The sequence below is a fragment of the Pinus tabuliformis genome, chromosome 8, assembly GCF_031772625.1.
Source record: "Pinus tabuliformis cultivar Carrire ecotype Pingquan chromosome 8, CPIR1, whole genome shotgun sequence".
NCBI classification, from domain to species: domain Eukaryota; kingdom Viridiplantae; phylum Streptophyta; class Pinopsida; order Pinales; family Pinaceae; genus Pinus; species Pinus tabuliformis.
Genome location: NC_142294.1, coordinates 1047962959 through 1047988407, shown reverse-complemented (window position 1 = coordinate 1047988407; position 25449 = coordinate 1047962959). Strand labels below are relative to the sequence as shown.

The 25449-nt window shown below is 38.2% G+C and overlaps 1 protein-coding gene across 1 annotated transcript in view; it reads right to left on the bottom strand.

Moving 5' to 3' along the window:
- LOC149238950 (uncharacterized) overlaps window positions 1-25245 on the bottom strand; it is a 98110-nt gene extending 72865 nt beyond the window's left edge. The window contains exons 1-5 of the mRNA XM_089373249.1: window positions 24924-25245; window positions 23192-23519; window positions 22781-22899; window positions 22444-22522; window positions 22199-22337 (exon numbers count right to left, since the gene is read on the bottom strand). Of these exons, the coding sequence (XP_089229375.1) occupies window positions 22199-22337; window positions 22444-22522; window positions 22781-22899; window positions 23192-23361 (507 nt within the window). The 5' untranslated portion in view covers window positions 23362-23519; window positions 24924-25245. The remainder of the gene's footprint in view (window positions 1-22198; window positions 22338-22443; window positions 22523-22780; window positions 22900-23191; window positions 23520-24923) is intronic.
- Between the last annotated feature and the right edge of the window lie 204 nt (window positions 25246-25449).

Genomic DNA, 25449 nt, shown 5'->3' with positions numbered 1-25449 from the left:
CTTTGGGGTAACACTGAAGGAAAACTTTGCCGACCATCAAAAAATGGATCGGTGAGACAAAAAACCTTCTAGAATGTAGGTCGTCACCAAAAAATTAGGTTTACCTAGGCAATTACATGCATGACACAGATCAGCTGAGATTATTTACATCATATACATGCAGAATGGGCTTACATTATAACATGAAGATCAAACAGATGATGATAGTTGGATGACACAGACACATTGATCAGGCGCTATCCCTTTTGCGAAAAAAGGGGGTGTACTGCTATGGGTCGTTGACACGTAGTGGTCAAGGAGGTGTATTGTAGAATTCAAAATGTTGTTAATGAATCTGCAAAAATTCAATTAACTACACTTAGAATGGGGGGAACAACTTTGATTTGGTAGGAAAGTAAAACTCAATCAGATTTGAACAAAAAGGTAAAATTATCTCTTCATGATATAAATTTGTTAAAGCTCTTAGAAAGCAATTCTATCATTTATGATATATGCAACAAGTTGTAATGGATTGGCAGCGTTTAAGGTAAAGTAAAGGACAGAGTGTGTAAGAGTTTACTCAGGAATTCAGGAAAAAGGCATTAGCACTTAATGTTTCATTAAACACACGGGAAACTTTGTTGAAGTATATTGGAAGTTTGAATTCTTATTTGCGAAATACAATGCTTATGTGTAATCCAACTGACTTTGATGAAGTGTGTGTACAAACCATTCATATTGAATCAGATGGCAGACTTTTTCAGTGAAACTTTTCAAAGAAACCATTCAAGCATTCAGAGAACAAAGATTCCAAAGAAGACAAATGGAAGAAAACAGCAACAGCTAAAAATGAAGGAGAAAGGCCTACTTGTACTCATTGTCAGAGGGTTGGACATGATGACTCCAAATGTTGGAAGCTTCATCTTGAACTTAAACCAAAGAAGTTCCTTAAGAAGAAGGGTGAAATGAAAGCTAATGTTGCAATCCAACAAGATTTGGGATCCGACTCCAGTGATGAAAAGAAGATTATTGCTATGGGTATGACAGGTAATCCTTCTGAAACTAGCTCTAGTTCTACTTGTTCTGCATCTTCTTCAAAATCTAATAATGTGATTGAAGAAAAGAAGAGAGTTGAATTGTTTCACATAAGAATCATATCCAAACACACTAAGATAGACACGTTATTCGATAGTGGATCACAAAAAAATCTAATTTCCGAGGAACTAGTAAGGAAATTGAGATTGGAAACTACAAATCATCCAAAACCATACCCTTTAGGATGGCTAAAAGAAAATACTCAGATGCAAGTCACAAAACACTATCGATTAAGGTTTAGAATTACAGCTAATTTTGTTGATGAAGTTGAGCTAGATGTGATTCCTTTGAATATATGTGGAGTTGTGTTGGGTAGTCCGTATCTTTATGATCGAGATGCCATATTTCATAGAAAGGAGAATAAGTATCATTTTTTTAAAGATGGAATTGAATACATTGTCAGGGTACACAGAGCCAAGACAAACTTGGATTTAATCAATGTTAGTCAAATGAAAAGGCTAATAAATTCAAGTAAAAGGTTTATTCTCATGATTGTTAATAACAACCTAAAGATAAGTATGATGCTTTTGAAGGGTGTGATTCTCAGTTTAAGGACAAATTGGTTGAAATAGTAGATTCTTATAAATAATTGTTTAAAGAACCAAAAATTTTACCTCCAAAACGAGAAATACAACATGAGATTCAATTACAATCTGATGCCCCTTTCCCGAATATTGGCATGCATCATATGTCAGTCATAAAGAATGAAGAGATTAAGAAACAAATTCAGGAATTGGTTGATAAATGCTTCATTTGACCTAGTTCTTCTCCTTGTGGATCATCGATCATATTAGTCCCAAAGAAAGACGGAACTTGGAGAATGTGTGTTGATTTTAGAGCCTTAAATAAAATCACCATTAAGAACAGGTATCCTCTTCCTAGAATTGATGATTTGCTTGATCAGTTAAAGAATGTTGTTTACTTTACAAAACTGGATTTAAGAAGTGGTTATCATCAGATTCGTATTGCAGAGAATGATATATGGAAAACTGCATTTAAGACTAGACAGGGGCTTTTTGAATGGTTGGTTATGTCGTTTGGGTTATGCAATGCTCCAGCAACTTTTATGAGAGTGATGAATGATGTTTTTCGTCCTTTTATTGATAAGTTTGTCATAGTCTATCTGGATGATATTCTTATTTTCAGTTCAAGTTGGGAAGAACACGTAAAACATGTTAAACAAGTTTTTGATGTGTTGCAAAGAGAGAAACTGTATCTCAAACTTTCTAAATGTGAATTTGGAAAAACTTCCTTAGTATATCTTGGTTACATAGTTGGAGGAGGTCAACTAAAAATAGATCCAACTAAAATTGATGTAATTGTTAAGTGGCCAAGACCTCAAAATGTGACGGAAGTTAGAAGTTTCTTGGGTGCAGTTCAGTATTGGAGGAAGTTTATTTCTCATTTCTCTTTTATTGCATCACCACTTCATGCTTTAACAAGTTCTAAAGTCTCCTTTCAGTGGGGAGGAAAACAACAAAAAGAATTTGATACTTTAAAGCAGAACACTGTTACAGCTCCAACCTTGGCTTTACCAGACCTTCAACAGCCATTTAAAATAGAAACTGATGCTAGTGGATATGCAATGGGTGCAGTTTTATTACAAAAAGGAAAGCCTATTTGTTTTCATTCAGAAACATTTTCTAAAGTGGTTGCTAACTATACAACTTATGATAAAGAATTGTATGCATTAGCGGAAAGTGTTAAAAAAATGGAAACATTATTTAATGGCCAAAGAAACAGTGATTCATACAGATCATCAGCCACTTCAATACCTTCAATCACAAACTAAGTTGCAAGAGCCTCGACATTATAGATGGATGGGATTTTTGCAGCAATTCCATTTAGTAATCAAATTTAAGAAAGGTATCACCAATAAAGTAGTTGATATGTTATCAAGACCTTCTTTGAATGCTTCAGTCATTCTACAAAATAGTTCTTTAGCACATAAAAGTTATATAGAACAATACGCTATAGATATTGATTTCAAAGATGTTTATGAATCACTAACTCATGGTGCTCAAGTGGAAGAAGTGATTTATCATATTCATGACAGGGTATCGTACCATCTTGGCAAGTTGTGCATACCACAGGAAGAAAGAGTGCATGTGATCAAGGAAGCACATTCTTCTTGTGTTTCAGGGCATTTTGGTGTAGGTTCTTCTACTATAAGATCTCCTTTTTAAACATGTTTTGGGTACCTGCCAAAATCACCAATATGCTTTATGTTTGGTGAAGAAGCTAAGGAGGATGGACATGCAGATGCCGACAAAGCAATCAAGTTCCAATGATCATGGATCTAGAGGAAAATGTTCAAATTCCAACTATAGATGATTTTGCACCTGAATGTATGACTAAGTTATAGGGAGATACCATCTTGGATAGGAAGGTCCGCACTCCCAGCTGTGGAGATGTCGAGTATCTTCAAGTGGGACTCAAAGGCATGAATCCAAGTAAAGAAAGGTGGATGGAGATCGGAAGGGTGAGGGAGTTGTACCCTCACCTCATGTTTGCTTAAAACCAAACTTTTGGTGGTCCAAAAGCTTCCAGTGGAGAGGAATGATCCAGGAGGATCCTCGAAATGCTCAAAATTTGCAGTCTTAAATGCTCAAACCAGCGCCAAGTTGAAGAGCTGGTCACGTTGATTCCAGTGGTATATTCAGTTTGAAAAATGGCCTCCATATGAGGGAGAAAACGCGTTCTAAAGTTTTTCCCAAACAAGCAAAAAAAATTGCCCAGAGCAGGCCAAGTGGCAGTCTCAGAAGAGGACACGTGGCAAACAAGTAGCAGGACACGTGGCAAACAAGCAGCAGGGCACGTGGCAGTCAAGTCGAACCAGGCGAAGTAGGAGGTGTGGGTCGAACCCGCGACCTCCGAACCAACATCACAAAATATTACCAATATACCATGGATTTTTTTTATTATATAATGGGCGCAAATCTTTATTTCAATGTTTGTTAATTTGGTTATGTGGGGGAAGGGTTGGCGGAGCCTGCCACATCCGGCGGCCTGCCAAACCCTCGAATATGTTAACAACGCTCCAAACGGCATATCGGAGCCTTCTTTCTAAACTTGGCGCGGAGTTGGTATATATGCCATGTCAAAACTATTGTTTAAACCAAAGTTACAACGATTATGGCGTGGATCCCGCAGAGGATTAATATATGTAGGCTATGTTAAATACAACACAGGGGTTATAACAAGTTTCAACCATTTGATATATTCCAAAGTCTAAAGTTAACAGCACAGAAGGCGCGAGGTATTATATTTATGTTAAAACATATGGTTATTAACCATATGCCATATTTGATATGCCACAGGTTCATATGTATCAACGTCGGACCAATGTTATAGACTTTGGTTATAACCAAAATGCCACAGGTTTAATACATATATCACCGTCGATCCATACCGTATGTTTGTTATACCATATTTGTAATGTTGTTGCGCTGAAACTCTAATGTTAAAGTTACAAAATATTCAAATAGTTATGTATTACCAAATTCAATCCCGGGAAGCCCGCAGGTTTGACCCCGGTCCCGTGGACATTATAAAAGGTCTTACCAGTGCGCCCTTGGCATGGACTTGTAATGTGAAGCTTTGATTATTGTTTTGACAGTGTCTGTAAATGCCTTTTGAGGCATAACTCAGCAAATATTGGGCCTTTTTGAATATGTAAGTTGCGTTGGAGAGCTAAGGCCGAAGCCTATCTTCTGACAGTAGCCATTGATGCCTATGTGCACGTTCCAGAATGGTGACTTTTGATGTAAAGAGACTTTTTGAGCATTTTCAATACAGCGGACCTAGAGATGTAGTCCAAGAGGGACGAACTCCGTCATCAAGTTTTATGTGTTTGCTTCTTATTCTCTATTGTTCATGCTTAATTTCAAATTTCAAGTTTATGTTTAAGGCACATAAAAATCAATTTCCCTCATTATTTCACTTACAAGCAACCTTAGTTAATATTTGGTGAAATTGTGCAAATAGTCAATTATGTTGTTTTCGAATCAAATAGAAGAAGAAGAAGAAGAATTCATTCTGGGTTTTGCCCTGGTCTCCGACCAATTCTGGTGTCTCTATGTGTGTGTGGTTTTCTTCTCATGTTCCTTTTATTTCCACTACACTATTGATGATGTTGTTCTTTCTATATAATTGCATATGTTGCTAATGATGGCATGGGGTGAATGAATATCTAAATAATGAAAAGTATATAAATGCAATTATCAAAGCAAAGAACAATTCAACCTATAGAAAAACTAACATGGAATCAGAGCCAGGTAGAAGAAAAGTCATGGTTATCACCCCTATGAAAACATTGTTGATGGTCGCAAGTAAAGATAGCAGAGACCTAAAAGAATGCTAGGGTTTGAAGGAAACCCTAGGCACCCTTGTTTAGGGTTTTATGGATAGCATAAGATTAGGGTTTGGAAGAAACCTTGCAGTATGGCTTGGAGATGTTGAAGGTTTGAAGCCTTGAAACCCTAGTTTGATAAGTACAAACACATGTGCCAGATTCAGTATAATTCTAGATTCTCTCTAGGAGACAGTATATTTGAATTGGCTATTGGCAGTCAAGGCATCTCCTCCCTTGAAGGGATTCTACAAATGATTCTTGGTGACAGGTTAAAGAGGGAGTTGATCTTGTCCTTCAACCCTCGTTAAAGGTAAGTTCTAGACCTATTTCTTTATGACACTACTCTTATTTTGACTATTACTTATCCTTCATGCATGAATATTTGAGCATGTCTAACCTCCTGATAAAGATTTTATTAGATCCTTCTTAAGGATCACCTAGATGCTAGCTAGTGCAGGAAGAAGAAGCTAGTCCAAGAAAGAGGAAGTTAGAGCAAGATGCAAAGCTTTACTACTGCCAATGACAAAGCGTATATGCTACCTGAATGCTTCAAGTTGATAAACGTATCTGAATATTATGAGGTATGTATAGTATATTGTTTCAGTTTCGCTGCAATGTTGGATGGCAAGTTAAGCCCCGAGGTATGATAAAATATCTTTAAACTCTTACGAAAGTAAGTATGAGCTTTGGTACATGTGATAGTTAATATGACTTAAATTTCCTTGGTATTTTGCAAGAATCTCACATTCGAATAATTTAAGACAATGCCTATTGTTGTCTAAGATAAAGAAACTTTGACTTTGATATACCGTAATTTGATTATGTGGTCAATACTTATCATAAATGCGGTAACCCTGATGGCATTAGTGTTGTTGTAGGATTGATACTCAAGATTTACTATCTATCTTCTTGTTTCTCTTGATAAAGCTGTAATAAGCTATGATGGGTAACAAATTTGACAATGTGACAATCAGATACCCTGACTCGATGATGTTAGGGCTTTGATGAAATATATGATAAAGAAGTGAAGATATGACTATTGACCCTTGATGTATGAAGACATGTTCATATGTGATAATGAAACAACTGGTGGTGACCTATCATGACTATGGTATGTATATTTATAAGAACCTTATATAGTTTGACTCTATTATATGACAATTTTGTTGATGCATGATAGTGAGATGTAAGACAAGTTGATGTCTTGATTGATGATTTGACTCTATTATATGACAATTTTGTTGATGCATGATAGTAAGATGTAAGACAGGTTGATGTCTTGATTGATGATTGAAGAAGCCTCCCATTCAGAGGGAGCAACCCCTGATGAGATCCCAACACCTATTCTTGTCTACGGTGGAAGATTATGATTGCAAAATAAAGCAATGTTTATGGTTGAAATTGTGAAGACACATGACAGGTGATAGGTGAAAGTAAGCAACTTCATACACTATCAAAGGAGCCATCTTCTCATGCAGTGGAATTGGGTGACAACAAAAGCTATGTTGTTAGAGGCCTGGGATCAACATCGTTGAAGCAAGATAATGGATCGAAGTTGCATTTCAACAACATTCTATATGTTCCAAGTTTGAAAAGGAATTTGCTTTCTATTTCTTGTTTAGAAGATAAAGGGGAAAGAGTTGTTTTTCTTGATGGAAAAGTATTGGTTTGGGGCTAAGTTGCACGAAATGGGGAAACGGGTACGAGTTTCCGAAACGGGCATGGGTACGAAACGTGACCCCCCCCCCCCCAAATTTTGGAAATGGGGAAACACATATATATATATATATATATATATATATATATTAGGACATTTAAGAAATATGTGCAATCATAAAGCATATATGATACATTCTAATTTATTACATTATGATTAAATTGTCAATTGTGAATGCATAAACTATAAGTCTCTAAATTTACATCACATTTGCTCATGAATGATCACATAATGAAAATAGCAATATACAAAATCAGCCACAAGAAATTTCGAATTTCTTGTCTCGTGCTTGATTGGGAGTCTCCTCCTACATAGTCGAATGACCTTAGTGCTCTTGATTAAATACAAGTTCCATACCCTAGTACCCTGCGTGCTCTTAATTATTGGGAGTCTGCCCTGCATAGGGCTTGGTTCTCTTGATTAAATACAAGTTCCATACACTAGTACATGACAAAATCCAATGGAAACATTGGAATCCCCCCAATCATGAAATCCTGAAAAACAGATAAGTCTGCTGGATTTTGAGTGAGACCTAAAATTCTACTTTCTCCATATAAAATCCAATGAGGGCGAAACCACTCTCAAACATCCTGAGGCATTTCATGGTAATGTTAAAAATTTAAGTAAAAGGATGAAAATGAAATTTTCATCCTTTTACTTTAAGAATTTAACATTACCATGAATTGCATATCAACACTAGGGCCATAGGCTTGAACATTAGGCTGCCCCACTCAAAAAATCCTCTTTTGTATAACTTGAGAGGCATATAGAAGCATCCAGAAGATATTTTAGTCGCCCAATAAAAAATTAGAAGCGAAAAAATAAAAAATAAAAATAAAAATAAAAAATCAAGAAAAAGTCAAGTTAGAATAGGAAACTCCACCGTACGACCTGGAAACGCGTTTCCAGCCGTACTGGCCACGTTTCCTGCTCGAGAAATGGGCCAGTATGACCGAAAACGAGTTTCCAGGCCATACGGTACGAGTTTCCTTGTTTCCATTTCGTTTCCGCCCGGAAACGGACCCTTCTCCAACGTTTCCTTCAACTTAGGTTTGGAGAAAAGACTCTAGCATTGATAAAGCCAGGGTTATTGGAGTTTGTGAAGGAAGTCTTTATAGGGTCATTACACTACCTCCTCAAGCTTTGGTTCATATGGAAATAAGTCCCATTGAGTTATGACATAAAAGATATGGTCATCTACATTATAAGGTCATCCCTATTCTTAGTCAATTGGTTCATGGTATTCCTAATATGAAGTTAGATCATGAAGGTGTGAGCAAGGGATGCTCTTTGGGAAAACATACTAGAAACCCATTTCATAATAGTGAATCTAGGTCTAAAAAGATATTAGACCTTATCCATTCCGATGTATGTGGGCCCATGTCTGACAAATCACTTGGAGATCATCTCTACTATGTGACATTCATTGATGACCATTCTAGAAAGACATGGCTCTACTTCCTCAGAACTAAAGATGAAGTATTTGATAAGTTCAAGGAGTTTAGGGCTGAAGTGGAAACCCTAACCGAATGAAAGGGCTGAAGTGGAAACCCTAACCGAAAGAGAGATAAAAACTCTGAGGTCTAAGAATGGTGGGGAATACACTTCTAAGGAATTGAATGCATATTGTAAGGAAGAAGGTATTAAGAGGGAGCTCATTGTTCCCTATTATCCCGAACAAAATGGATTGGCCGAAGGGAGAATAGGTCAATTGAAGAAGGCATTCAAACTATGCTCCTTGGTCAAGATCTACTGAAGTTCTTAAGGGGAGAAGCAGTGATGACTGTTGTATACATTCAAAATAGAAGTCCTCATAAGAGTCTAGATAATACAACACCCGAAGAAGTATTCACAGGAAAGAAATCGAGCGTGGAACACCTCTGAATCTTTGGAAGTCCATTGTATATCCATGTTCCGAAAGACAAGCAAAAGAAGTTGGACTCTACAAGTATCAAGGGAATATTCGTTGATTATAGCCTTTCCTCAAAAGCATATAGAATCTACGTAAAGGAAGACACATTGAAGTAAGCTGGGATGTCATATTCGATGAAAATCAAGCATACAAGAAATCAAAGGATATTCCTATTGATTCTGATGACGAAGAAGTTCCCATATTTGAAGAAAAATAAGTTCATCATGAAAACTCTACTACAAATCTCGAAGAAGAAGGACCAAGTGAGCCTATTCAATTGATGGTTATCCCAATCACAAGGAAGAGGCCAAATTGGTTGAAAGCTACATTAGAAGATGCTGAAGGACATGAAGTTGTGAAAGGTTCCTTCAGGGAAAGTAAGAAACCTAAGAGATATTCTGGCTATGCTGCATATATGACAGTTAATTGAAGTTGAACCATCAACATTCAAGGACGTTGCGTATGAAGAAGTTTGGTAGAAACTTATGCAGGAAGAATATCAATCCATCATGAAGAATGGGGTTTGGGAAATCGTTCCTAGACCTAGTGACAAATCGGTTGTCACATCTAAGTGGATCTATAAGATCAAACATGTTGTTGATGAAAGTATAGACAAATACAAAGTAAGATTCATTACAAGGGGTTTCTCTCAAAAGGAAGGCATTGTTTATGAAGAAACCTTTGCACCTACAACAAGGTACACTACCATTAGATCGTTAGTTTCATTGGTTACTACAATGGGGTGGAATATCCATTAAATGGATGTTAAGACCGCATTTCTGAATGGGGCCATTGATGAGGAAGTGTACATCGAACAATCCGAGGGCCTTGAAGTGAATAGCAGGGACTCTCATGTTTGCAGACTTAGGAAGGCCCTATATGGTTTGAAGCAAGCACCTAGGGCATGGCATGCAAGGATGGATGCATATCTACTTAGAATTTGGTTCGTGAAGAGTTTTGTTGATCCAAATATTTACATCAAGGTCGTGAATAATGAGCCCGACATTATTATACTATATAAGGATGATCTATTCATCACAGGTGTAGAGCAAATAATTCAAGAATGTAAGAAGATGTTGGCAGTTGAATTTAAAATGAAGGATCTAGGACTGATGCACTATTACCTAGGTCTAGAAGTATGGCAGAGACCTGGGGAGATATATTTGGGGCAAGGAAAGTACATCATCAAGCTATCGCAGAAATTCGGGATGATGGATTCCAAGTCGATGACTACTCCTATGATCACCAACCTCAAGAAGTTGGGGGCTCTAACTCTAGTCTCGTGGATCCTACCTCATATCGACAGTTTGTGGGTTCCTTGATGTATCTGGTAAAAACTAGGCTAGATATATGTTTTGCAGTGAACATTCTTAGTCAGTTTCAATTGGAGCCTTGTCAGGATCACTGGATAGCTGCCAAACATATATTGAGGTATCTTCGTGGCACTATACAATACTACCTAAAGTACGATAGTAAGGAAGTCAAGCTAATTGGCTTCACAAACTCTGATTAGGGTGGTAGTGAGACCAATGGAAGGAGCACTACTAGAGGATGCTTTAGTCTGGGAGTTGTTATGATCTCATGGATGAGTAGGAAGCAAGATCTCGTTGCATTTAGTAGTGTCGAGGCAAAATATGTGGTTGCATATGAAGTAGGAAAAGAGGTTGTTTGGTTAAGGAAGCTTCTAAAAAATTTGTTCGAGAAGTCTCTAGGTCCTACTGTGATTAATTGTGACAATCAAAGTTGTATCAAGACGTTTGGAGATCTCGTATTTCATTCGACGACAAAACATATCAATAATAAGTTCCACTTTATTAGGAACTTCATGTGGGATGGGATCATGAAGTTGGAGTATGTCTCGACAGATGAACAGGTCGCTAACATACTGATAAAGGCTCTTCCTAAAAAGAAATGTGAATATCTAAGGAGCCTGCTTGGTTTGGTAGATATTGTTGATTGTATTTATGATAAGAGTGTGGAAGATATTTGTTAAGGCTTTGCAAGTGAAGCATTGCCTGGGAAGACATCTGGTTGGCACTTTGTGTTGATGTCTAGGTCCCGAAGTTGGAAAGGTGGTGTTGGTTATTGAGCTCTGTTTTGGATACACACCTGGATTTTTGGGTTGGTGGTTAGTAAGTAAGCCTGATGGTACCTAGAGGGGCTGAATTTTGAAAGCTTCAATCCACCTTATTCCCACTTGGATAGATTGCCCTGGTCAAGAATCTAGTTCGTGGCATTGCGATGCCTAAATTGTTGAGTGACCAATGGATAGATTTCCATGGTCGTGAATCTAGTCCATGGCATTGCGGTGCCTAAAGTTCTTCATAGTTCATATAGTTTGAGATCTTCTATTTTATTTGTACATTATGAATACCTCCCTAGTTAAGATGGAGCGTTGGAAAATGTAACTATGTTCAGTCTTCATTAATGTAGTTGACTCATTATGTAATGTACTTGTCAAAAGAATAAAGAAAATAATTTTTATTATTGTAACAATAACTTATTAAAGCATGGGTTTCATGCTTGAGTCATCATTATATTAGTCAAAGTCCCCATTGTGGACTCCTAGGATTGATATTGACTTTATAGAGTCATTGTACATTCAAAGAGACCCTTCTTGGGCTTTTGAATCATGTAAAAAGGTTTAGTATTGAGTCAAATATGATTTATGTATCCTCCACATAAAGTCAGCCTAAGAGAGATCAAGTCGGCATAAGGACCCTAATTCGACCCACAAGAAGCCTATAAATACAAGCTAGTTGAAGTCATTTGGAGCATCAACTCTCAAGCTAGTTCGATATCTCAAGAGTAGCTGGAGAAGTGCGAAGTCCGTTGTCAGGACGTTGAAGGAAGTGTGAGTTTGGGGAAGTCTAAGGAGAGGAATAAAATCGAACTTTTGGTGCCTCTCTCTCTCTATTTCACGTTTTGGATTGGGAGATCGAAGTCTCCTAAGTTTCGATATTGCTAGAAGTTGCTGCGTAGTCGGAGTTGTTGGAAGGGGTCGAAGATCTGGGAGGCTGACTTGGTGTGGAGGGAAAGTCTGGTCTTGGTTTAGGGTGAAGAGTCTCAAAGAATACTATTGAAAGGAATAATTATCTTGACTGGGTTTTCCCCTCGAGGGGGGTTTTCCCCTTGCATAGTGCCTATATCTATGTCTCTTGTTTTGTGATCTTCATACACACATAATATGGCAATTGCTTGATGAAAGATAAGATAATAAAGAAGCAAAAGAAACCAACACACTCACAAGTAATTATCAAGAAAAGAGAATCAAACCCTAATATAACTGCTTTGACTTTTCAGCATGGTATCAGAGCTAAGGTCAAGAAGAGTCGAAGCTCACTTTGTTGGCATGGATTCTCCCTCTATGATGAACTACATAAGAATGGGTTGCAACACTGCTGGAAGTTGGATCAAGAAGGCCATTTACTACTTGTTCAACAAGGTCAAGAGTCCAGGATTCTTGGTTGCCCTTACAGGTTCTCTTACTAATGACAATGCATGGATCATTGATAGTGGAGCATCGAGACACATGACAGGTGAAAGTAAGCAACTTCATACACTATCAAAGGAGCCATCTTCTCATGCAATGGAATTGGGTGACAACAAAAGCTATGTTGTTAGAGGCCTGGGATCAACATCAATGAAGTTGGATCATGGATCGAAGCTGCATCTCAACAACATTCTATATGTTCCAAGTTCGAAAAAGAATTTGCTTTCTATTTCTTGTTTAGAAGATAAAGAGGAAAGAATTGTTTTTGTTGATGGAAAAGCACTGATTTGGGGAAAAGACTCTAGCATTGATAAAGCTAGGGTTATTGGAGTTTGTGAAGGAAGTCTTTATAGGGTCATTACACCACCTCCTCAAGCTTTGGTTCATATGGAAATAAGTCCCATTGAGCTATGGCATAGGAGGTATGGTCATCTACATTATAAGGTCATCCCTACTCTTAGTCAACTAGTTCATGGTATTCCTAATATGAAGTTAGATCATGAAGGTGTGTGCAAGGGATGCTCTTTGGGAAAACATACTAGAAAGCCATTTCATAATAGTGAATCTAGGTCTAAGGAGATATTAGACCTCATCCATTCCGATGTGTGTGGGCCCATGTCTGACAAATCACTTGGAGGTCATCTTTACTATGTGACATTCATTGATGACCATTCTAGAAAGACATGGCTCTACCTCCTCAAAACTAAAGATGAAGTATTTGATAAGTTCAAGGAGTTTAGGGCTGAAGTGGAAACCCTAACCGAAAGAAAGATAAAAACTCTGAGGTCTGACAATGGTGGGGAATACACTTCTAAGGAATTGATTGCATATTGTAAGGAAGAAGGTATTAAGAGGGAGCTCATTGTTCCCTATTATTCCGAACAAAATGGATTTGCTAAAAGGAAGAATAGGTCAATTGAAGAAGGCATTAGAAATATGCTCCTTGGTCAAGATCTACCGAAGTTCTTATGGGGAGAAACAGCGATGACTGTCGTATACATTTAAAATAGAAGTCCTCATAAGAGTCTCATAAGAGTCTTGATAATACAACACCCGAAGAAGTATTCACAGGAAGGAAGCCGAGTGTGGATCACCTCTGAATCTTTGGAAGTCCAACATATATCCATGTTCCGAAAGACAAGCAAAAAGAAGTTAGACTCTACAAGTATCAAGGGAATATTCGTTGGTTATAGTCTTTCCACAAAAGCATATAGAATCTACATAAAGGAAGGAAGACACGTGGAAGTAAACAGGGATGTCATATTCGATGAAAATGAAGCATACAAGAAATCAAACTATATTCCTATTGATTCTGGTGACGAAGAAATTCCCATATTTGAAGAAGAAGAAGTTCATCATAAAAATTCTACTACAAATCTTGAAGAAGAAGGACCAAGTGAGCCTATTCAATCGGTGGTTATCCCAACCACAAGGAAGATGCCAAATTGGTTGAAAGCTACATTAGAAGATGCTGAAGGACATGAAGTTGTGAAAGGTTCCTTCAGGGAAAGTAAGAAACCTAAGAGATATTTTGGCTATGTTGCATATATGACTAAGTTTATTGAAGTCGAACCATCTATATTCAAGGAAGCTACACATGAAGAAGTTTGGAAGAAAGCTATTCAGCAAGAATATCAATCCATCATGAAGAATGGGGTTTGGGAAATCGTTCCTAGACCTAGTGACAAATCGGTTGTCACGTATACGTGGATCTATAAGATCAAACATGTTGTTGATGGATGTATAGACAAGTACAAAGCAAGATTTGTTGCAAGGGGTTTCTCTCAAAAGGATGGCATTGATTATGAAGAAACCTTTGCACCTACAGCAAGGTACACTACCATTAGATCGTTGGTTTCATTGGTTGCTACAATTGGGTGGAATATCCATTAAATGGATGTGAAGACCACATTTCTGAATGGGACCATTGATTAGGAAGCGTACATCGAACAACCTGAGGGCTTTGAAGTGAATAGCAGGGACTCTCATGTTTGTAGACTTAAGAAGGCCCTATATGGTTTGAAGCAAGCACCTAGGGCATGGTATGAAAGGATGGATGCATATCTACTTAGAATTGGGTTTGTGAAGAGTTATGTTGATCCAAATCTTTACATCAAGGTCGTGAATAATGAGCCCGTCATTATTTTGCTATATGTGGATGATCTATTCATCACAGGTGTAGAGCAAAGAATTCAAGAATGTAAGATGTTGGTAGTTGAATTTGAAATGAAGGATTTAGGACTGATGCTCTATTACCTACGTCTAGAAGTATGGCTGAGAGCTAGGGAGATATATTTGGAGCAAGGAAAGTACATCATCAAGTTATTGCAGAAATTCAGAATGATGGATTCCAAGCCGATGCCTACTCCTATGATCACCAACCTCAAGAAGTTGAGGGGTTCTGACTCTAGTCTCTTGGATCCTACCTCATATCAACAGATGGTGGGTTCCCTGATGTAACTGGTAAATACTAGGCCAGATATATGTTTTGCAGTGAACATTCTATAATGTTCCTAAGTAGGAATACAAGTGATATTCAAGCATACAATCAGTTCAGCAAATATAAAAACGAAATATATATTAAGCACCCATGGAAATGCTAGAAATAATGAACTACTGAGCCATTTTATTACTTCTTTGAGGGCCAAATACAATAGATAATAGAGTGGTGCACCTGGGCTTCTCTCAATGGACAAGCATGACCAAACCCAAGTGAGCAATAGTTGGACTGATGGCTGCCACAACTGTTGCACCAATTTGCACTGCGTTGCTCAGAAAACTGCCCTTTTTGCTGACTTCGAATGGCTGGAAGTACCACTTCCTATGCTCAAAAAATTGTGAGATTCGAGCTACTGACTCCTTGGCCTAAACCCAGAAAAACCCACGAAGGAATTTAGCTGGTTCAGAATTCTAAAATTCAACCCCCAAGGAGCCCAACTTCAGTTGCAACTGCAAAACTCGGCCTGCTGGATTCTGCCTATAAATCCTCCTGGAAAATGTCCAAAAGTGTTGGGTTGATCCCTACTACAAATTCCCTGACTTCCCGGATGAGCTTCTGGGTTGTAGCACCTGCTCCCAAGCCCCACGAAAACGTTGGACTGGCCCTTTGCGTTGTCCCCAAGCATGGAATTCGAACTGCTGGGTTGTTGGCTCTACTGGCTCCAAAACTCTCAAGAAATGTTGGCCTATTGCTGTCCTCCAAATCCCCTAGCTCTCCTGGCAAATGACTGATCTATTGTGGCTCAAACTCCTCCTACGTATTCTTCTGGTGGCCCAGAAATACGCATTCCCTGTGTGTGACTGAATGGTAGTGTTGTAACAAACTCCCAGATCTCCTGAAATGCTGATGGAACTGCCTTCCTAGGGCGGGCACTCAAGGTCCCCTGAAGGTAAGGTTGAATCTCCTGCTTGAGAGATTCGTGGCTAAACAGCCAGTTGACTCGGCTAAGCAGCAGAGCGAACGGTCAAGTAATTTCGATTTGCAAGGTGAATGAACAATCCCAAATGAGAGCTCCCTCCTCCTTTTATCTTTGTGGGCCTTCCTTGCCTCATGTGGGCCCCTCCATCCAACACTTCGAATTCCCTCCAAGCCATTCAAATGGCCTAGTTCGAATTCCCACGTGGGTGGCCCCCACCTTCCACTAGAAACCAAATTAAGTCGAATTTCCTCCTAAGTCGCTAAGTCAAAAATGTTGGGTTCTTTTCCTTAGATAAAATTGTGCAAAAATGTGTAGAAACACCCTGTTACAAATGTGTTTGAGAAGGGACATGACACATTCTTAGTCAATTTCAGTTGGAGCCTCGTCATGATCATTGGATAGTTGCCAAACATATATTAAGGTATCTTCGTGGCACTATACATCACTGCCTAAAGTATGATAACAAGGAAGTCAAGCTAATTGGCTTCACAAACTCTAATTGGGGTGGCAGTGAGACCGGTGAAAGGAGCACTACTAGAGGATGCTTTAGTCTGGGAGCTGTTATGATCTCATGGATGAGTAGGAAGCAAGATCCCGTTGCATTTAGTAGTGTCGAGGCAAAATATGTGGTTGCATGTGAAGTAGGAAAAGAGGTTGTTTGGTTAAGGAAGCTTCTGACAGATTTTTTCGAGAAGTCTCTAGGTCCTACTATGATTAATTGTGACAATCAAAGTTGTATCAAGATGTCTGGAGATCCCGTGTTTCATTCGAGGATAAAACGTATCAAGAATAAGTTCCACTTTATTAGGAACTTGGTGCAGGATGGGATCGTGAAGTTGGAGTATGTCTCGACAGATGAACAAGTAGCTGACATACTGATAAAGGCTCTTCCTAATAAGAAGTTTGAATATCTAAGGAACCTGCTTGGTTTGGTAGATATCGCTGATTGTATTGATGATAAGAGTGTGGAAGAGATTTGTTGAGGCTTTGCGAGTGAAGCATTGCCTGGGAAGACATATGGTCGGCACTTTGTGTTGATGTCTAGGTCCCGAAGTTAGAAAGGCGGTGTTGGTTATTGAGCTTTGTTTTGGATACACGCCTGGATTTTTGGGTTGGTGTTTAGCAAGTAAGCCTGATGGTACCTAGAGGGGCTAAAAGCTTTGATCCACCTTATTCCCACTTGGATAGATTGCCCTGGTCAGGAATCTAGTCCGTGGCATTGTGGTGCCTAAATTGTTGAGTGACCAATGGATAGATTTCCCTGGTTAGGAATCTAGTCCATGGCATTGTGGTGCCTAAAGTTCTTCATAGTTCATATAATTTGAGATCTTCCATTGTATTTGTACATTATGAATACTTCCCTAGTTAAGAGGGAGTGTTGGAAAATGTAACTATGTTCGGTCTTCATTAATGTACTTGAGTCATTATGTAATGTACTTGTCAAAAGAATAAAGAAAAGAATTTTTATTATTGTAACAATGACTTATTGAAGCATGGGTTTCATGCTTGGGTCATCATTATATTAGTCAAAGTCCCCATTGTGGACTCCTAGGATTAATATTGACTTTATAGAGTCATTGTATATTCAAAGAGACCCTCTTCTTGGGCTTTTGAATCATGTAAAAAGGTTTAGTATTGAGTCAAATATGATTTATGCATCCTCCACATGAAGTTGGCCTAAGAGAGATCAAGTCGGCATAAGGACCCTAATTCAACCTGCAAGAAGCCTATAAATACAAGTTAGTCGAAGTCATTTGGAGCATCAACTCTCAAGCTAGTTCGATATCTCAAGAGTAGCTGGAGAAGTGTGAAGTCTGTTGCTGGGAGGTCGAAGGAAGTACGACTTTGGGGAAGTCTAAGGAGAGAGAAAAAATCAAACTTTTGGTGTCTCTCTCTCTCTGTTTTGTGTTCTGGATTGGGAGATCGAAGTCTCCTAAGTTTCGTTGTTGTCGGAAGCTACTACCTAGTCAAAGTTGCTGGAAGGGGTCGAAGATCTGGGAGGCTGACTTGGTGTGGAGGGAAAGTTTGGTCTTGGTCTAGGGTGAAGAGTCTCAAAGAATATTATTGAAAGGAAGAATTATCTTGACTGGGTTTTCCCCTCGAGGGGGGTTTTGCCCTGGCATAGTGCCTATATCTTGTGTCTCTTGTTTTGTGATCTTCATACACACATAATATGGTAATTGCTTGATGAAAGATAAGATAATAAAGAAGTAAAAGAAGCCAACACACTCACAAGTAATTATCAAGAAAGGAGAATCAAACCCTAATATAACTACTTTGATTTTCCAACAAATTTGCCCTTGATTAACAAGCTTGGTTCACTTAGATGCACAAATGATTAATGTTATCTAATGGTGAAAATGCAGCACTAGACATTATGTGTGATTGGTAGGTGGTATTCATCATGGGTTGGGCAACCTATTGGGGCTTGAGTCCACTAGAGGAGCACATGACACCCTACAGGCTAAGTCCTTGGGTTCAATGAATAAATCCCTTGGGATTCGAAATGCGCCAAATCTCAATGCAATCCGAACAAATTCGTTTGTGTTCGTCAAATTTCATGCCGCACTTGAACCTATGTCGAACACAAACCCGAACCCGTATATGAACACGAACAAAATAAATAAATACAAAAATCGTCAAAAATTGATGAAATTCGTGTTAAGGTTTTTGTGGTTTGACATTTTTTCAACGTTTATAATTAAAAAAAAAAAAAAAAAAAAAAAAAAAAAAAAAAAAGAAGAAGAAGAAGTGGTCACGAGTAACCCTAACGAGGCTAAAACTTGGCGGGCATGAATATCTCACTCTCCACTCCATTACTCCACCGGTCCACCATCGAGTCTTGACTCCTACACACTCGATCCGTTAGTGGCAACCTGGATGTTGAGAGTCTCATGGTGGATCATTTTAATTCCACGTGCCAGTGAAGTCTCCAGACCTGGCGCTACAATTCTAAAAGGATTTAAAACCGTTTTATCAGTGCATAATGATAGGCCAAAGATGACTTGCAAACCATACGTGAAAGTGATTACCTACTGCGTGGATAAATTATCCCTTTTTCTTCAACGTTCACACAGAACTTGGTTTTCTATCAACTAGGGGTGCGCATTAAAAAAAGTTGATTGCCAAAAATAACGTGTCAGTATCCATTTTATTACAATGAACAACACCTTTAAAAAAAATGAACGCTTTTATGAAATTGTAATGATTGCTTTAAAATCAGGCAAAGAACAAAATAAATAAAATTAATTAATTAAATTCCAAAACAAAAAAAATGGCAAGAAAATACATGAAGTAACCAACCAAATATTTGATTAACATATTGAAGTGCTTTGAAGTTTGCATGCTAATTTGATTTTTTAATTGCCCTTGCACAGTTTAGGGTGATTTTGTGCTCTTTATAGGGCTAATCTACATGATTTATTTGTGAAGAACTGCAACTAAATATGCAATGAGCTAAATATATGAGCCTGCTTAAATTCTAAACTTTAATTGACTTATATATATATATATAATTTCTATATGTCGAATTTTATGCCAAACTTATTAAAATTTCTAAGTCATCAAACTTGAACATGAACACAGACGTGGTGACTTAGCCTACAGGTGAAGCATTGAGAGCCATGGGACTCCTGTTACTTGCAAAGCATCACTCCATTCCATGGACACCTACAATGCCGAGCAATATGTGCATTGCCCCACATTATTCATGAGATGGTGCACTTGGAGCAATATGTCCCTAGCCAGCTTAGCAATGCATTGATAGTTTGGCAATTGATCTGAGGCCCAAATGAGGTTTGTCTCACCCTTTGAGACATGGGAGGGCTAGCACCATTCTCTAAGCCCTCAACGTTGGAGCAGAACCAGTCTATTCTATCACCAAGAGACCCATGAGACCCATTTTGTGCCCCAAACACAAAATTGGGGTCCACATGATGATTTGCATGGATATCTAGGGGCCAACCCCTAGAGGATGATTTTTGGAGCCCTCTTGACTCAGTTTGGCACCAAGGGAGCTCAACGCATGCCTCCAAGAGGCCCATGCAGTGATGATGTCAACATTTCGGCCCTCTTGTGGGTTAACTTTTATGATTTCACATTGGCTATGTGGTTGGCTTGTAACCACAATTAGTTTTTTCCCATCATTTGACAACTAAGAGGGGCTTTAGGCTAAAATTAGACTTGATTGGACATGTATAAATATGAGAGACCTCATTTAGTCTCTCATCATCATCACACTTGGAATTCGACTTCTTGAGAAGAACTCGCACTTGTTTCTTTTGGCTATTGGAGATCTTTTGGATGCATTTCGATGTTTGGAAGCTAATTCGATCTTGTCTTTGGAGCTATTTCTTGGATGATGGATGGATATATTGCATGTTATCTTGTAAGTGCTTTATGTTGATGGAATTTTTCTCTTGAAATTGTTTAATGTATGGAATTATTGCTTCTAGAATGTGTTAATTGTGCCCTAATTATTGAAAAATAATTTTGAAAGACTTTCTAGTTGAGTATTGCATATGTTATTCATTGTATGACATGTAATGAATGTTCCTAGTGGAGGAATCCTTTAACTCTCCATCAAACTCCATTATCTTTTGAAGTGGGTAAATGCTTAAACTTGGTACCTAGGGCATCAATTTTAGGCCTCCTTAGAGATGATTTAGCTCATCTTGAGCCTCCTAAGACTCCATATGCCCAAAGGACAAGGCACTAATCCAAGTCCTTGGTGGTCAAACACAATTCTTCTCCATAAATTTTCCTCTCTAAATTGCGGTCCTCTTTAGGTAGGACGACTAACTAGGGCTTAGATAAAATTGCTTAGGGAGAGGTTTTACGAGAATTCGAGAGCCTAAACATTGAGCTTAGGGTCTTGGCTACCTATTCTCCAAGTTTGGTTGTCATCCACTCAATTTTTCTCCATAAAATTTTACGCCCTAAGTGTTGCCCTAAAAGGGAAACCCTAGCTAGTTTTCCTCAACTTGAAGACTTCTTTGAGGGTTGTATGAACTTAGTACTTGGTGAAGTATATCATAAGAAGCCCTTTCTCCTTATTGCCTTGATCTTGGAAGTACCTTTATCCACGCAAATTCATAAAAACCTAGGTCTTGTGCAATCTATTTCTAGGTCTCTCATAGGGTGCAAAGTGCATTTTGAAGCCTAATATCACAACTTTGAGCATTCCTTGGTGGTCAAACACAATTCTTCTCCATAAATTTTCCTCTCTAAATTGCAATCCTCTTTAGGTAGGACGACTAACTAGGGCTTAGAGAAAATTGCTTAGGGAGAGGTTTTACGGGAATTCGAGAGCCTAAACATTGAGCTTAGGGTCTTGGCTACCTATTCTCCGAGTTTGGTTGTCATCCACTCAATTTTTCTCCATAAAATTTTGTGCCCTAAGTGTTGCCCTAAAAGGGAAACCCTAGCCAGTTTTCCTCAACTTGGAGACTTCTTTGAGGGTTGTATGAACTTAGTACTTGGTGAAGTATATCATAAGAAGCCCTTTCTCCTTATTGCCTTGATCTTGGGAGTACCTTTATCCACGCAAATTCATAAAACCCTAGGTCTTGTGCAATCTATTTCTAGGTCTCTCATAGGGTGCAAAGTGCATTTTGAAGCCTAATATCACAACTTTGAGCATTCCTTGAGAGGTTTTAGTCTATCACCTTGAGGCTTGCACCTTAAACCCTAGAATATCTATTATAGGTGATCATTACCTTACCGGGACTCATCCCATCTGTAAAAGTCCGTAAAAAGCAGGGGACCTTGGTTGTGATGATAGTGGCCCATTGTCCCATTGTTAACACTTAGTCTAGCTCTTTGTCTTGTAGGGTTTCCCTCTGCAACGCCTGCTAGATTTTGTGGTAACAAGGCCTTGGCACTTGCTCATTTATTCATGAATCTATATCTATATTCTAAATTATAACATTATAACTTAAAACTTCATTACTTTCTTTCAAAGTTTCAGTATAATTAGCTTTCCCTCTAATTTTTGGTTCAAATAATTTTTAGCTTGTTATCTAAAATTGCTTCAAACAGAAGCTCAACAGACCTCATCCTTCATGGACTCTTTAAAAAATACACATTAAAGCCTATTATTTGTAATAACTTATAAGCATTTTGGGGATCTTGCAAAGACTGCTAAACATAAATAAGGAAAGGGGAAAATGAGACAGCTCCAATCTATGCTCATAGTTAAAGGTTGTAGAAAGCAAAATTGTTCACTCACAACTGCAGTAGTAGCAATCATAGCATAATCTGCCCATCTAAACACTTTTCTGACTTCTCCTCTTGAAGTATGGTACAAACTAGAAGCAACACCAACACCAACCAAGGAATTTGCATAAAGCATGTCACTTAGTCTTCTCCTGCATCATTAAATAAGAAAAATAAAATGACCAATCAAGCCTAAATACATGACCATGCACCTAGCATTCTTAAAAGAAATCTTGGATTCAATTAGTTTTCTCTCACCTTGGGGCCTGGATTCCAAGGAAGATGAAAGGAATAGAAGTTAACACATTGGCTGTAGTTTCGGCCAAACTCTGATCACCTAAGGTCATACAAATTATAAAATTCTCAGACAATAAAAACAAAGAAAGAAAATATAGGAATCTCAGGCAATGATTTCTGATGCTCAATAAACCAATAATAATGGAAAAGAGATATCCAATGTTTAGATGCATGCTAGAGCCAAGCTACAAATGAAAAGTTTTGAAATCATACAAAAAGTATATCATATTTTTTAACAGCACAAGGCACTGCTTCTTAACATACAGCTTTTCAATTTAGACAAACAGAGATGAATTACCTAGATGACTGCATTGCACAACAGATCTAAAGCATCCCGGCCACATTTTCCAGATCCTTCTCAAATGATGATGAGGCCAAGTAGTCCCAGAAATTTTCAAGTTATCATTATCTTCAAACCTGTATCAGAAATAGGTCAACTTCATCATACATAAGAACCTCACCATAAGCATGTCTATCTAGATTCTACAATATGAATTTCATCAAATAGAAAGCAATGGTACTACCAACACCGCCCTTTATGTAATGAAGTAGCAAGTGTTAAGCAGCGTTGTGCAATTTTTTGCAAATTGACCTATGTTTTACAGAACCTTGTCAAAGGAAACCTGCTGGACATTTTTCATTCCTTTGCATATCTGTGAATTATGAAACTAATGTAAAATTCTAGCAACAAGAGGAGACAAAATCTTACTGCATTGACAATCTTCTATCATCAACAGGAGCCTCAAAATTCACGTTGTTTGAAAGTTGAAAGCCCCCCTCTGAAGGAAACTTTTCCTGGAAAGATGTATGATGCACCAATTGTACTCCATGGAGACCCCTTAATGGACTCGGTTGCCTTGATCTTCTCTGGGCCCCCATTTACAGGGTTGTAGTGTCAACAAATTCAAGTGAACCCCTAGCTCATATGAAGTATGCGCTGTCCTTTTCACGTGTGTATTCCCGTCTAAAGTAAATACTTAGTGCCATCAAAAGGAACATATTATGGAGAAGGTTTGCAGTTGCACTAGTGTAGCTCTCTGTTCACAAAATAAAACCACGCTATTATCTTGTGGGCAATTATCAATGAAATGACAAAGACCAATTAAATATTGCTCAAAAAGATGACACCTACAATAACGCCTTTGCTCCTTTAGTTAAGCGATTTACAGGATTTTAATGGTCGCTGGTCCACATTATATTCATCGAGGAAGGGCTATAAAAGCTCTTCTTTCAGGTTGAAAAGGGGACCAAAATTGAAAGACTTCAATTTTTCAAAAAGAATTTAACCTATCGGATGAGGGTAGCTGCTACCAAATGTTGTGAACTCCGGGGGAAAAGCGATGGCAAAATGATACACATTCAAATGAAAGCTCTACTGAGAAGGCATTAAATTCTGTATCTCAGCCACAGGTAGCTTTAATTTCTCGATTGCACATTACAGGGGGGATCAACATATAAATAAGGCTGTAGATTTGTATAGCTTGTGACACCCCAGGAAGGAAATGTGGGCATCAGTTAGTTAAATGACAACTCACTGCCATATTGGCAGGCAAGATTTTCTGATTGAAAGCCAATGCAGCCAACAAACCAACATAGTCCCTACCAGAGCTATTGCTTCTTTCTATGGGAACCATGACTTCCACAATTCAAACAGTCGCCTCACTTTAAATCCAAGGTATTTCTTTCAAGAGAATCAACACATCCATATTCTTGCATCAACATGTCGATGATAAGAAATAGCATTGATTAGCATTACTGATAGAATAAGTCACTAAAGCATCTCACGCATGTTACATAATAATTAATCAGAATTACCTATTTTTTAATGAATTTGAATAATGTATTTATTATAAGTGATTTTCATAGGGGTGAAGAAGTGGGATTGAGTGTAGTTAAATGAAATAGGTGATTTACAACAGATACGATTGAGTGCCAAGTGAGATTGGATGTATTGAAATGAAATGCATAATATTAAACCTCAATTCTAATACCTACACCCAGTAACCAGGACTTTTGAGAAAATTAACAATCTCAATTATAACAAATATAACCAGGACTTCTGAGAAGATCACCCATCCAAAAAAGCTTTGGTTCAAACACACTTATATGATAGTTAAACGTGGCATCTCCTCTTTCACAATATAAACGTGGCATCTCCTCTTTCACAGAGAAAAAACAGGAAATAAGAATGTTGTTTCAATCATTACAGAATTGTCGTTTCAAGCATTACAGAATTTAGGACTGCAATAAGCTACTAGGGTAGGCTTTCTCAGCCAGGTAAAAGAACCTCAGATAACGCTAGTCATAACACCTCACTTTCATCATTTATGCAATTCTAAGAAAACGTTCTCCGAAATTGCATAGATCCATCTGTCATATAATTCATTTCAATTGAAAATACGGAAAGAAAAAGAAAGGGGAAAGAAAGAAAGCGTGGATACCTTTTCGAAGTACGCAATGCTTGGGGATGGCATTCAAACTCTACTCCACAGAATAGACGTTCGATGGAATTGTTAGTTTGCTGCAGGAGGAGGGGTAGCCTCAGCCATCCATGAGGTCCCCTGAACATATCACTAGCACGATGCCAATGAGACAAGGAGAACCGAGGGAGGATTCATATTATGCCCAGTGAGCATATTCCTTGGTACGCTAGAGAATCTCCCACGCCCTCGCTCCCTCTTATGAAAATAGATACGCTGATAAAATCACTACCATTTATATATAATCGTCTTCCCTTTAACATTTCAACTTTAAATGGCATTTCCCCGCCGCCTTTAGCAATTTATACCGACCTTCGGAGAGTGCGATGAAAAAACACCGAGCGTGAAGCTACAAATTTAACACCTGTTTTCCAAGACTAAAAACGTTACAAACAAACTTTTGTTTTTTTTCGGACCAATTAAATGTTTTCATGAGGCTCTTCGTTGCGCACTCCATTGAAATTTCTTTATGGTATATTCCAGATCA